Raw genomic sequence first — 14,672 nt, 5'->3', positions numbered from 1 at the left:
TATGGAGGTTAGCTGAGGACCTCCAGACTAGGTCCCAAAGTTGCCAATAAGTCTTAAGCCTCCCACACAGGTCGTGAGGCTGAATGTAGTATCTAAGTCCTTTCCTCTGCTTTTTCGCTGTCCCTTGACATATTCATACCTACTGGGATCCCTCTCTCCTTGCATCTACTGTGCTTCTCTCTGTTCCCCTGGTTTCTCTCTCTTATGACCTCATCAATGATATGATCGATATGATATGATATGATATGATCGTTTATTTATATAGCGCCTGTACACAATGCTTTGCCCCATGCCCAGGCCTCCACCGCTGCTCACTTCTCCGCCAGGCTTAGCGGATGTCTGACTCTTTTGTTGCCTCCTCTGACCTTTCATGGCTAGTCCTCTCTTTCTCGCCTTCTGGAGCATTAATCTGTGCTTCCTACCCTTTTTTTGGTCCTCTCTCCACCCTTTTGTTCTCCACCTTCTCCACCTCTTTCTTCTCATTCTCCTTATCATCCTCTTCCTTCTCATTCTCTTTACTCTCACCCGCCTCTATATATGTATCTTCCTCCTTCTACATCGCATTAGTTACAACCTCCTTGCTCTCCTCCTTCCACAAGCCGTTTTTTCCCTCCTCGTTCCACCATCTCCCTCTCTCTGGTTCCCTCCTTCAAACCTCTCCTTATTGTTCCCACCTCCTTTCTGACTTCTTTCCACAAGGCTTTTCTCTTCTTCTGCAACTTCACCTCTTCCTTCTATCCGTCTATCTCCAATATTATGCTTCACTCTTCATTTTCCCTTTTTCATCCTTAGTCCCCCCTCCAGCCACCGGCACTTTGCTCCTACTTTCTCTCACTGACCATACATTTGTTCCACACCCCAGACCTACAGTAGTGCCTAGTCCCACCTCCAAGGACTACCATTGACTAATGGGATTCAGGTGTGTAGGCTTTTTGTTTCTACAACATGAATGGTTAGTCATGATTGTTCTGTGACCTTCCCTTTATATTCTTGGTCCCACCTCCCATGTGCATGCCTCTGTGGTCCTAGACATCAAATGGCCTTGCCACCACCTTGAATTTGCATCTCGCGCATGCGTGGAGGGAACTGGTAACAAAGAAAGGAAATGCTCTGAAGTTTCCCCTGTGCATTCCAGTTGGTCTCCTTTTCTGTGTTTCCAACGCATTCCGGATCCCTGTATCAGCCTGCCAGCGACAGACAAGTATGGTACCATTGTACAACAAAGCCTGAGTTTAGTTTAAGGGCCTACAGGGAGGATGTTATTGTGCAAAAGGAATTCCAATACAATAGGGCCCTTAAACAATCAATAACAAGCACCATGTGACAAGCTCCTGCCACTTGAGTGAGCAGGGGTGGGCCGAGCCAGATGATCCTCTCCACACCACCCTGGAGGCCCACGGGGTGGGCATTATCGTGCACAAGTACAGAAGATATTCTCCACACAACCCTGAGTCCAGCATTGCTTAGTGGGCTGTGGTACCTGCCTCCCCCCACTGCCATTGGTCCCTTAGCATTCAACCTGGTAGAAATTTGCGAAACCAATGCACCAATAGGACGGTGCCTTTTATTGTCTTTCTTAACAGGCATTCTGCAGAATATTTATGCGTTTACAGTTGCTGAGGATGTTTGCGCTGCTGTAATGTCTCGGATGGGGCATTCAATTACAATCAAAACACACCCCTAGAGTTGAGAGTTATGTAGCTGACGCACATTGTCAATGAGACCGGGTAAGCTTTTTGGTGCCAGAGGCAAAGGAGTTGCTGGTAGCATGTCCTGAGAGGTGTGCTAGATTGTCATTCAGGGGCTCTGCACCTCATTGTTAAGGGGTGCACAGGCACATCTGGTATGCATTTCTGGACAGTGGGGTGGAACAAAAGGTGGGTTGGTGCTGTGAGAAGAGAAGTCATGGTTTCATCAGATTGCTTTTGGATTTGGTGGACAAGAAATTGGCTGCACCCCCCACCAGTGTTTAGTTGGTACAAATAACATTTTATGGAAATGTTACTGGGGTCATGAGTATTCGCTGGAGGAAATAGTGGGACAGAATGTTGGAAAGTTAGGGCAGACAGTAGGGTAAGGAGAGGGATGCAAGAAAAGGGTTAACCATCGAAATGTTGAGGAGGGTTGGAATTGGCATTTAGGTCACAGTTCTGTTTTTTGAGTTGACATTTTCATTGCTATTATCCCGTGCTCTCTGGCCATATGTCTTGACAGGAGGTACATGGGTAGATGAGAATGTTGGTGAAGAAAATCTAAGGCATGCCAAAAAGGGAGCAGTCACAAGACAAGACTATGGGAGGTACTGGGGCAGATGATGAGGAAATACAAGAAGGTGAATAAGAGGATATAAGTCATTTTGTTTCTTGATGGGACTGGCGGTGTCCTAAGGGGCAAACAGGTTTCAACAGAACAGGCAAAGTGTATTAAACAGGTAACTTTAGATCCAAAAGAACCAGAGACTCCTCCATTTAGAACTGGGGCAGCAGCACAGGTAGTCTCAATAGAAGGAAGGTGCTAGGATTCGGAAGATGGAGATCGAGGAGGTGTTGTCGGTAAAACAGACAATCAGCTGCTGGAGTGGCAACCATTTCTTTTTATTGATTACATGTTTCTCCTCCATAGTGTGTATGAGGCAAGGGAACAAAGAGGAGACACGTAGAGAAAAGTGGACAGAGGGACATGAGAAGAAAAAAATGACACCAATTTTTAATACAGGGTAAGTAATTTGGTCTGGGAGGGGAGGGATGCAATGGGGAAAACACAATTGTTTTTTAATGGAAAGGCAAGAGGTAGATCTAACCAATCGGTGATCTGTGTGGTGGAGTATTGTATAGAACTAGAAACCACTTTAGACTTTATACTTATAAAGAATGCTAAGAACGATTTGAGGGTTTTGAGAAAGAGATGGACCTACACAGCACTTGACATTATTTCTATCCAGAAATGTTTGGAGAGGGATAGGAAGGTGCTGTTATGAACAGGGCCCGGAAATAAGTAAGGAGAGAATTGAAATTATTGTGCCGGAAAGGGGGTGGGTGTATATATATATATATATATATATATATATATATATATATATATATATATATATATATATATATATATATATATACACACACACACGCACACACACACTCTCTTCTCTCTCTCTCTCTCTCTCTCTCTCTCTCTCTCTCTCACTCTCTCTCTCTTTGTAGAGATTTTGTTTAAAGGGGTTAGTTTGGGGAATTAAATGAAGTGAGCATTTCAAGGTTTATGGAATATTTAGGGTCCTGCAGCTATTGGAGAGTACGGCGTGTGGGACAGAAATAACATAATTGCTGGAAGGTTTTCTGGGTGCTGGAAATATTGCCAGATGTGGGAGCAGGAAGTTCAACATTTAAGTGTTAAAATCCTCCAGTTAAAAGCTTAAGGTTTCAAAGGTACAATGTACAAGGGACAGATAACGCATATCCTTGTCACTTGTGGAGGGGGGGGGGAGGTTGACCACAGATCATCAGGGTAGATCCTTAAAATAGAAAACTTAGTAGGTATTTGGCCAACTCAAAAGGAACACCCTCAGCTCACCATTCCTCCATTGTGATTTGGACCCACTATGCTGAAGGACTCTTGCCTGATAGTGATGTGTCTTGATGAGGTTTTGGCATCTGCTGCTGGTTCTAAGACCTTCTCAAACAATGTAAGCCCTGTATGCCCACTGCAGAGAGACAATCTTACCCTGCACTGCCGCATCCACCTTACAGACGTTTCAAAAAGTACTGCTGGATCATACTGCGTCTGGCGGTGTGGGGCCCCTCAACCTCGTGTAGAAACCGTGCTTGAAGGTTTAATTGGCATGTTTTTTTCTAAAAAACTATTTCGTACCATAATGGAGACAGAGACAGACGTGGTTACTTTCAATGGTGGCTCATATATGTTGTTGTGCTCAGCAGAGTTTCATATATGTTATGTTATGTTATGTTATGTTATAGACTTTATAGAGCATGCATTCGCCAAAGGCAGCTTGGTGCTAATAGTTCAATCCAAATAGGTAGTTCAGACATGTAGCTAAAATAATAGAGTTTTCTGGGCGCGCCTAAACATGCGGTGATTCCCTATAATTCTGACATCTCGTGGCAGTGCATTCCACAGCTTGGCGGCCGCTACTGAAGATGCACGTCCGCCAGTTCTAACCAGTTGGTAGCATGGAATCACCAGAAGATAACCATCCGGAGGATGTAGGAACATAAAGCTGGAGTTTAACCCAGAGGAATTCAGCTACCAATCCAAGTGCGGCGCGATGATCGACACAAAGTGATTTAAGTTTGATGCGTTTTGTCACTGGCAGCCAATGGAGGTTCCGCAGAATAGGTGTAGTATAGGTGTAGCGTGTCGTGTGCGGAGCCAGTATCCACCCGAGCCGCTAGATTCTAGAGTCGGTGAAATCTTAGAGGAATGGATAAAAGGTGTGTCAACTGTGTTACAGCAGTGCTCTTGCTCACTTGGAGATGTAGTGTTCACGTTTATTACAACACGTCCTGCTGTCATAATTTGCAGCAAAGTGCACTGTGGTTAGATATTCATCATTTGGTGTTTTAGCTTAAAAAAATGTAGCAAACGTTTGAACATATACACATTTTTTTCAGTACTACTACCACATGTCCCCCCCCCGCCCTTTATATGGCCTACCATTATAACAACATTATAAAAAGAAATCCACTAAAAAGTGGTTATACCATGACCAAAAACCATCAACACGCACATTTGCAATTTTGGGCCATACTCGCGACAGTTGAATAACCATGCTACAAAAAACACACTCAAAAATACTCAAAAAGAAACAATCAAAAAAAGGAAGAAAAAAACTACACAACAAATAATGCAATCAATAATGCTGTGAATAAATGTTTTTAAACCTTAGTGCAGAGAGCAGAGTGGGAGTCAGAGTGGTCTGTTGTGGTCACTGGAACAGGAGTCTCTCTACTCTGCCTATTGCTGGAGGTGGTGCTTTACCTAAACAGTCATAAACTGAAGAATGGGAATGGGGAGGACGGATGCACCGGCGCCATTAATGAATGGTGCCGGTACATCCGTCAAGCTCTGCCTAGCGGGTGCCGTCCTGCCCGCTAGGTCAGACCTGGCAGGCGGGAAGGCACCCGCCCGCAAAACTCGTAGTTTGCCGGTCCGGAAACAACAGTACCGGCAAGCTTACCGGCACCGCTGTTTCCGGACCGGCAACCTTGCATTGACTTCCATTGTGTTTCTGGGGGAAGGTGAGTAAAGGGAGAATGCCTCTGAAGAGGTGCAGCTGAAAGTGAGCCTTCTTGGCCAGGTCTGTGATCTGAGGAGAGAAAGAAAGAGAGGAGTCGAAGATGATCCCAAGGTTTTTTGCTTGACAGGAGGGTGAGGCAAGGGGGCCCAATGTTCAATAGCAAATGTGGTTTCTGTCACTTGCAGCCAGGCTATGCCAGTGGTGCGATAGATTCAGGCAACAGGAATTTTCCCCCTGCCTCTCCCAGCCAGGCCATGCTGCTGTTACCGCCCAACCCCCTGAGACACTCAGACAACCCATCACCTCCTCACACCTCGCAAGCTGCCAAGCAGAAGCCGTAAGCCGTACTGGGGTTTCACAAGTACTTCCCTGTTTTTCACTCTTTCTGTGAACACATCATTTAGCGAGAGGGGCTATTTCTCTCTGATTTCGACCTACTGGCAAACCCTCTCAACCCTGGCTTTCGCCTCAACTTCTCTCCATGCGTCGCCTCCTCCGTCACCTCGAACGACACTGGCTCAAATTTCCCTCTCTATCTAATCAAACCTATTTCTCTTCCCACTCTCTTTATGACTCCTGCCTTAGCTCTGCTAAATGTTCCTACTATTCTAACTTTCTCCACTTCCAAGCCTTTCATCCTTGCCGTATCTTTCAAACCCTCTCTCGTCTTCTCTCCCCACCCACCCCTGACCCCTCAGCTACATCTTCCCTCTCTCCTTCTGACCTTGCTGACTTCTTCTCCAAAATTCTCTCTCTTTGTCAAAACATTAACTGCGCTTCTTCCTATTCCTCCCCTCCCCCTTTCCCCACTCCCATTCAGCTTGCATGTCTGACTTCTCGCCTGTCTCCCTTTCTGATGTGTTCCTCCTCCTATCCAAATCCCATCCTACAGCATCCCCTTCTAATCCTCTCCCCACCCTCCTTATCCCGAAGATTTACCCTCTTCTCATTCTTTACCTAACCTCCTTCTTCAACATCTGTCTCTCCTCTGCCACTTTCCCTTCTGCATTCAAGCATGCTACTATCATACCTATTCTGAAGAAACCTTCTGCTGATCCCTTTCTTGCTTCAAACTTCCGCCTAATCTCGCTTCTCCCATTCCTCTCTAAATTACTTGAACACCTAGTCTACTCCCAGCTCTCAGCTTTTGTCACTAACCTTTCCCTCCTTTCCCCCTCTCAATCTGGCTTCCGACCTAAACACTCCCCTGAAACTGCTCTCGCTTATGTTCTCAACTCCCTCCTCTCTGCTCGATACTCTAAGCAATCCTCTTTCTGCATCCTCCTTGACCTCTCTGCTGCCTTTGACACCGTCGATCACCCCTTACTTCTCAACACTCTTTCCACCTTTGGTTTCAAAGGCTCTTTTCTCAACTGGCTCTCCTCTTACCTCTCGTCCCGCTCTTTTGCTGTCTCTTGGGGCGGTCGTACCTCCTCCACCCTCCCGTTGGACTACGGCATACCCCATGCTCTGTTCTTGGCCCTTTCCTTATTTTCTCTTTAAACCTCTCTTCTTGCCCCCATCACCTCTTCCTTTGGTATTTCTCACCATTTTTATGCTGATGACACCCAGCTCTTCATTTCCTTCTCTTCCTTCACTCCTGACCACCACCTTAATCTCTCTTTCTATCTCACTGCCATTAAAAACTGGATGTTATCCCGCTTTCTTTCTCTCAACACTAAGAAGACCTGTCACTACTACCTTTTCAACATTCGTACAGTCCGCTCCTCTCTCACCTTCCATGCCACTAAATTTTTAATCTCCTCCCTCATCTTCTCTCGCCTCTTCTCTTGCTCTTCTATCCTCTTTGGACTCCCCTCAGCTCATCTCTTCCCCTCAAATCCCTCTACCACTCTGCCATCCATACCCTCTGTCTCCTTGCTCCTTACGACTCCATTTCCTCTTCGCTTTCTCACCTTGGTTGGCTTCCCTTTCACCCCCAACATACATTTCCTTTCCTCTGTCTTGCCTTTAAATCTCTTCACGATCTTGCTCCCCTTATCTCTCCTCTCTCCTTTCATTCTACACCCCTTCCCACTCCCTTCGATCTGCCAATCTCTTCCTACTCACTGTTCCCCCATTCCCATGTGCCTCTTCCCGTTTCCGCTCCTTTCAGCTCCTGGCCCCCCTGCACTGGAACTCCCTACCTCTCTCTATCCTCTCCATCCCCGCCTTTTCCTCCTCTGTGCTTCCTTGAAATCTCTCCTTCCCCATTCCCCACCCTGACACCCTTATACCCTCCTCTCACTTCTCTCTCTCTTCCCTTACATCTCCCCCTACTCACCTCTCCCTACCCGCTCCTTTTCCTCTTACCCTTACCTCCCCCTCCTTGCATCTTCACCTAATACCCATTCTGTCTCCCTCCTCCTTTCCCTTCCTCACCCCCTCCTTCTCTTGTTTACACTCACAGGTTAATTGCTCTACTCACTGTTTTGTTGGTTTGATTCATGTCTTGTAAATTGCGTCTATTGTTATAATCTTCTAGGTAGCTTGTTGTTATAATGTGAAGCGCTTTGGAGTAAAGCACTATATAAACACAATAAATACTAATACAAATATAAATTTAGAAGTGATGGCTCATTTAACAAGCCATTGTTCTACATAGTGAGTCAATCTGATGGCTTTGTGTATGTGTGCTTCTGGATCAACAAGTTTCTTCATGCTTCTCATTGTTTCATTGCTTACCCATCTCACGGAAAGTGAAGCAAATGACACCCTAGTTTGACTGTGCGATCTTACTGCATGAAGGCTATCGACATGTATGAGTCATAACACGCACTCTGGTTACGGACTTGATAGGACTTATTATTTTAGTATTGTTTATTTCTTTTTAGTTTTGGGAGGTATGTGGCAATAATCATAGTTGCATTGGTACAAAGCTGTACTTGATTTATACTTTAAAAACGTTAAGTCATCAAAAAGCATTTACAAGCCCACACGAAACCTGTTTTGCATTATCATTCAGCCCATTTTTAGGCCCTTCTCTCCTCTCTTGGTTATCATTGGATGGTACTTCACTTTGATAAGTGCATGCCGACTCATGCCTAACTTTGCCCATCTTTTAGGTGCTATAAAAGTAATGTATTCCAGTCCCTTTTTATTGAATCCTCATGTGAATTGTCCTTTTCTATATGAAAAAGAAAAAGTAATAAGAAAAATAAAAGTTTTTGTTTCTTGTCTAAATTGGTATGCTGTTTGGAAAAGTTGGAAGCAGATGCTTTGTTCTGGTGACATGGGCCTCATTACGAGTTTGGTGGTAATTTGGTGGTAAATCTGACAAATTATTGCCGAAATGCAATTATTGTTATCCCACTTGGTCCCAGGGGTTTACCACAGGATTACAAGTGGTAGTAAATTGCCGATTTTTGCAGCCCACAGATCTCCATGGGGATTTTTGGTGGATTTACTGCCGGTGGAATTATTGCAAAGCACATCCACCTATTTTTTGGGCAGTGGCTGATTCTCCTCCAGTTTTTTTCTGGAGGTAAATTCCCCACTTAATCTCCAAAAATATAATTTGGCAGTGAAGGAAAAACAACAGTAATTCTGTTACCACCCCCAAAGAAGTGTCAGTAACAGAATTCCCACCACTTTTTTCCCACACCACTGAACTTGTAATGAGGCCATTCTTACTTCTTCTGTACTACCTTCAAGAAGTAGACACCGTCTGCCACACATTAGACGAGTCTTAGTCCAACACACCATCCTTTAAATAGAACATTCTCCCTTCTCTTTTGTATGTGAACCATACCACTATCCCCCTCATAACGTTTTAGACTGCTTTCCTTCAATGGTAACGATGCCTGCAGGGGAAACTCAGACTCTGAATGGGGAAACTAGCAGAGGGAAAGGACAACTGCAACTGCATACCCAGGTAAATGGCAACCACACAAACTAGTTATGCAGTTATAAAAGATACAGTGGGACTCATTATGAGTGTGGCGGTCCAGTGAGCTTACCATCACCCTTGTTTACAGACCGCCACACTCTGAGTCTGCCTGCCGGGGCCACTCCGCCTGTCAGGTCTGACCCTGGCGGGCGCAGCGGCCCCGGTGGGCCTACTCATCATGGAAGCACTGGCATTGTTTGTGACAGTGCTGATGCTTCCGTGTACCCATTCCCATGGAGTCCTAATGGACTCTATGAGAATGGGTAGTAACAGTTTCCGGCACCTAGCTTCCCAGTCCTCCAGGACTTGTAATGTCCCAGTGGCACTGTGGAGCTATGTCCTGGAAACAGTGTTACGAAGTCGGCGGCAACCCGCCGGTCGCACCCGCGGGTTACCGCCTACATCGTAATGTGGCCCAGTGTGACTAAACATTCAAATGTTGGCAACCCAGTTTGGAAGCCTATTGCACTAAGAATAAACTCCCCATATCCCTACCTCAGGTGTCTTGTATCAGCATAAAGTACCCTTTTATTGATTATTCATTTTTAAATATTTCCTAAAGCTCTTTATCCACTAAAACCTGCTGGGCGCTTTAAAAAACATAATGACAAAAATCAACTAAATTTACAGAATGTGGGGCAACCACAAAAGAATGACAATGAAAATCTAACAGATTAAAAATACAATTGTTAATAAAAATACAGTTCAGAAAAATACTCTTGGAATTTAGTCAAAAGCAACAACTCATCCTGTTTTGCATGCCATGGTCATGACTAAACATTATAAATAGAACTAAGATAGCATGGTTACACCAATGAGCCTTCCATCCTTTGGTAAGGGAGAGCAAGGAAGGCATAAGACACTGCAAGGGAGCTGCATAATTACAATACAGTGAAACAAAGTCTTGGTATGATTACTTGTTTTGGCATAAAGAGTTGCATATCCAACCTCAAGGAAGGCTAGTGCCTATTGTGCCTCAACCCTCAGTCATATGTTCTGTGATGTCCCTCTTATTCAGTATTCAGATCAAGATAGGACAAATGTCCTGTAGGTCACAGAGCACAGCTTAAATTGAATCGCTGAGTGGAAGCAGCACTGTGACAATGAAGCCAAAAGAAGGTGGTATGAGCAAATTTGCGTGCCCTAACCATCAACAGGCAGTGACAGGAAAGATGGATTGTATGTGTCCAGCTTAGATACTGGCAATTCTGTCAGTACTGTTGGTTACTTTGCCTTTTATGTTTTCTTCTGTTAAGTACGTGAATTAAAATGTAATGAAACTCGCTTTATTTGTATAGCAGTGATTTATTGATATTCAGGAGGGATTGTGTCGTGTGACACAGAGGTATAAGTATGGAGTGACATGTGCCGAGCCAGGGATGGGGGTGGGGGCTCGCATTCCAGTGTTTCACTGTGGGCACCATATTGGCTAGAAAATGCCCTGCCCAAGCAACCTGAGACTCAGTGATCTGCTTCCCCCGTTTCCTCCCAGTTTCATGCAGATGCCTTGCTGGCAATTTCCCGTCCTCACCCTCCCTTGTTAGCTCCCTGCTCCCTTGTATCTCTGCTGCCCTCACTGTGTTCTTCCCCCTGTGATTTTAAAGCACCCTGTTGCTACCCGAAGCCAGTACCTGAATTCAATAATTACCCTAATAATAATAATAATAATAACAATAATAACGATTTGATCTATCTATCAAGCTGAAGTGGGCAATTTTCTACTTTCATTTTGTGCAGTTCTGCGAATGTTGTCTCATGCATAAAACAAACACTACGTCTGCTTATTCATTACGTACCATTGTATCAATTGTTCCAATACACTCAAATGAGTAGTCAGCGCCTCCATTGGTCATCTCCGTTATCACCTCGTGGATTGGCTTGGTGTATTCCTGCGGGTTGATGCACTCTGTGGCCCCTACTTCTTTGGCTTTTGAAAACTTGTCTTTGTTGATGTCCACTGCAATGATCTGTTTAGCGCCGGATACTTTGCAGCCAATGATAGCAGAGAGTCCAACTCCTCCCAAACCAAACACCACGCAGGATGTGCCTGGTTTGACCTAAGTAAGCATTAAGGATGACATGCATGTAATACACCATCTGGACAGCAATCAATGGATATCATACTTCAGTTGGGGGACTATAGAGCACAGACTAAGGCAGGTGGTCAGTGAAATACGGTCTCACTCATTAGTCACAATGGCCCTCATTACGACCCTGGCGGAAATTGACTGACCGGACCGCAACAGCGTAAATAGCGTTTCCGCCATTGCACGAAGGAGCAAAGTGCGGCCAATCACGACCCATCGGGCACGAGCATTACGCCATGGCGGAATCCGAAAGGCTGCGATGGTGGAAATGACCCCAAAACGGCCCTTACCGCCGCCGTACGCTGCACCAGGTGCAATACCGCCACCCATCTTAGCGGTCACCGTAATGAGCGGTCACCGTAACGAGCGTGCACCGCAAATTACGGCCACCGTAAATATACGGAAACGGAAGTAAAAGCATGTGGCCGGAACGGGAAACAGCACGCCGCACAACTATAAAATCCGAATCCCAACACAACCATAAAAAATCCGACCCTGACACACATCCCAACCCGTTAGCAACCCCAGTTAAAAAAATAAATATGGGAAAGGTAGCCAAGAAAGCGTGTGACCGCAAGCGGCAGGTACACTTCTCCCGAGAGGAACTGACCGTGCTCACCGAGACCCTACAGGAAAATTCCGCCGTCGTCTTCTCCAGTCAAATGACCAGGACGGCCCTTGCCAACAAGAAGGCCATATGGGTCCTGGTGGCACAGCGCGTAAGTGCGGTGGGGACAACACCCCGCACGCCACAGCAATGTCGCAAGCGGTGGGACGACCTGCGGATCCGCGTACGCAGCATACTTTCTGCGAACAGGAACATCGCCACAGCTACCGGGGGGGGTTCAGAGTCGCCCATCAAGTTGACCCCCTGGGAGGAAATCTGCGCCTCCACCATAGGAATGGAGAGCATAGAGGGAGTCGGAGGGATGGAGAAAGGAGTGCCGACATCCGGAGAATCAGGTAGGTTGGCCAAGAGAAACAATGCGAAATCCACAAACCACGAACATGTGCAGTACCATGTGACCCCATAGTGCAATACATACTTAGCCCTGACAGCGCCCTCTAAAAGTCAGAATGAACAAACAAATCAATCAAGAAGCCATAAACAACCCCTACATGTGCTGCATGCACCCCCTAACTGCAGGCAGCCAAATGAATGCATCCTCAATCCACACGAAAATGAGACCACCTCCAAGGCCCAGTCCCAAATCAGCCTCATGTACCACCCCAATGCATTTGATACGTTGCCATTCCAAATCCGACAGACCCATAACTAACGCTCGCCCCTCTTTACTCCACCACAGGGTCCGATACCAACGACGAGCTGCAGGACACCCCTACCAGCACGCCTGCAAAGAGGGCCAGGACCAACGTCCCAAGAGCCTCCACCTCAGGTGCAAGGATCAAGACACGGCAGCAGCAGGAATCAAGTGGCAGCACACTGGAGGGGACTGCAACAGGCACCCCAGCAGCCAGCAAGTCCACAACCCCAGCACCACAGGTCCCCCCAAAGAACGTATCTGATGGCACTGCCTCTGGTGGTAGCAGCACCATAGGTGACACAGCTGTCATGCCAGCATGCTCCGACACGGAAAACAGTGCTGGCGACGTAGGTACCATCCATGACCTTTCCCAATCCCCCTGCATGTTCCATCCCCTACACCATGACGAAACCACGCAGGGGCACCCTGAAGACGACGACTGGCCAACCCCCACAAGTCCTGTGCCAAGGCAACATGTGTTGAGCAGCCCCCCTGTCACACCACCGCAAATGTCCATGGCCCAGCAGAGGCAACAGTCCCTCGACCTGCTGATCGAGCAACAGCAGGAAGCGTCCACGCTACTCAAGGACCATGCAAATGAATGCGGGGGTTCCAGGGCAGCCATGGAAACATCCACCGAGACACTCAGGGCACAAATAGAGAAAAGTAGTGAGAGCCTCAGGGGAGAAATGGAGAGAAGCACCGAGAGCCTGAGAGCACAAATGGAGAAAAGCACCGAGAGCCTGAGGGGGGAACTGCATGCGACGTCCAAAGACGTCTGTGCTGAACTTGCTGCTGTGCGCCGTGTGCTCTCGGAGCTCTCACAAACCCTCAGAGACATGCATGGACGCGAGCAGGCAGAGACCTCATCCGTGGCAAGTTCCGTCCAGGGCAGCCCCCAACGCAGATCTGGCAGGAACCTGCGCTCCACGGGCAGGGGTGCCCCTGATACCCGTAGAGGGGGCTTGCAATAGCGTCTACCCACGGACAGCATGCATATTTGGACACTGGTGTTGGGGGGGGAGGTAGTAGGGTGGAGGGGGTGTGTTGGGCTTCACTGGGTGGCGGGTCCATAGGGTGTATAAATCAAATCACATCAACAATACAGCACCTCATTATCATCCAATGATATGTGTGGACATTGATATTTGCGTACGAGGCCTTCATAGGCGTACAGTCCACAATGTGCCTGTACTACACACACACAGTGCCACAGGTCCCCTTTCCGTGTAATAGGCACCATGCGTGGTTGCTAGAAGCATGCATCTATGATGCTCTGTCGGATTGCACGTGCATCCTGTGCCTCATGGACTCCTTGAGGTGCCTCCACATCCCCACCCTCATCATCATCATCATCTTCAGGTGCATGCAGTACAGCGTCAGGGGGCATGGGCACATTCCTACGTATGCACATGTTGTGCAGCATGACACATGCCATGACCATCTTAGAAACCTTCTCATGGCTGTATATGAGTGCCCCGCCAGACCTGCTGAGGCTGCGGAAACGAGCCTTCAGTAGGCCGAATGCCTGTTCAATGACCACACGGGTACGTGAGTGGGCATGGTTGTAGTCCTCCTCATGCTCGTTCTGTGGGTTCCGGATTGGTGTAAGGAGCCATCTCTTCAGTGGATACCCGGCATCACCTGTATGAGACGAATAAAGGGTGTCAGTGGAATGATAGTGCTAAGTAGCCCCCCCCCCCCTGCAAGGTCATTGACGCATCAAATGGGCCACGATGTCATGCATGAAATGAGACTCACCGAGTAGCCAGGATCTGTGCCCTGCGTGTCGCTCCATGTAGCGTGGTATTCTTGTGTTCCTCAGGACCATAGAATCATGGGTAGATCCTGGAAATCTGGCACAACAATGCGTAAATATCTTGTTGGAGTCACACACCATTTGCACATTGATTGAATGAAATTGTTTCCGGTTGCGGTACTGGACCTCCATGGCATGTGGGACAACCAATTCAACATGGGTGCAGTCGATGGCACCAATGCAACCCGGGATGCCGCCAAGTGCATGGAATCCCACTTTAGCGTTGGTAATCTCCTGGTACGTGCGTGGTAGTGTGATGTGGTCGTCGGCGTGCTTCAGGAGGGCATCGTGCACTTGGAAGAGTGTCCGTGAGAACAGTGGCTGTGAAATGCCATGCAACTGTCCCACTGTGTGCTGGTAG

General features: G+C 47.2%; 1 protein-coding gene across 3 annotated transcripts in view; it reads right to left on the bottom strand.

Annotated features, from left to right (window-relative positions):
* LOC138515909 (alcohol dehydrogenase 1-like) overlaps nucleotides 1-14,672 on the bottom strand; it is a 162,396-nt gene that overhangs the window by 44,298 nt on the left and 103,426 nt on the right. For 2 of the 3 annotated variants that reach the window (XM_069630670.1, XM_069630669.1), the window contains one exon: nucleotides 10,937-11,197. The exons of the other annotated variant lie outside the window; for it this stretch is intronic. In XM_069630670.1, the coding sequence (XP_069486771.1) occupies nucleotides 10,937-11,197 (261 nt within the window). The remainder of the gene's footprint in view (nucleotides 1-10,936; nucleotides 11,198-14,672) is intronic. 3 annotated transcript variants of the gene reach the window in all.

The sequence above is a fragment of the Ambystoma mexicanum genome, chromosome 6q, assembly GCF_040938575.1.
Source record: "Ambystoma mexicanum isolate Mex_15411 chromosome 6q, UKY_AmexF1_1, whole genome shotgun sequence".
NCBI classification, from domain to species: domain Eukaryota; kingdom Metazoa; phylum Chordata; class Amphibia; order Caudata; family Ambystomatidae; genus Ambystoma; species Ambystoma mexicanum.
The sequence above is the reverse complement of the archived record's forward strand: the minus strand, read 5'-3'. Positions and strand labels throughout refer to the sequence as shown.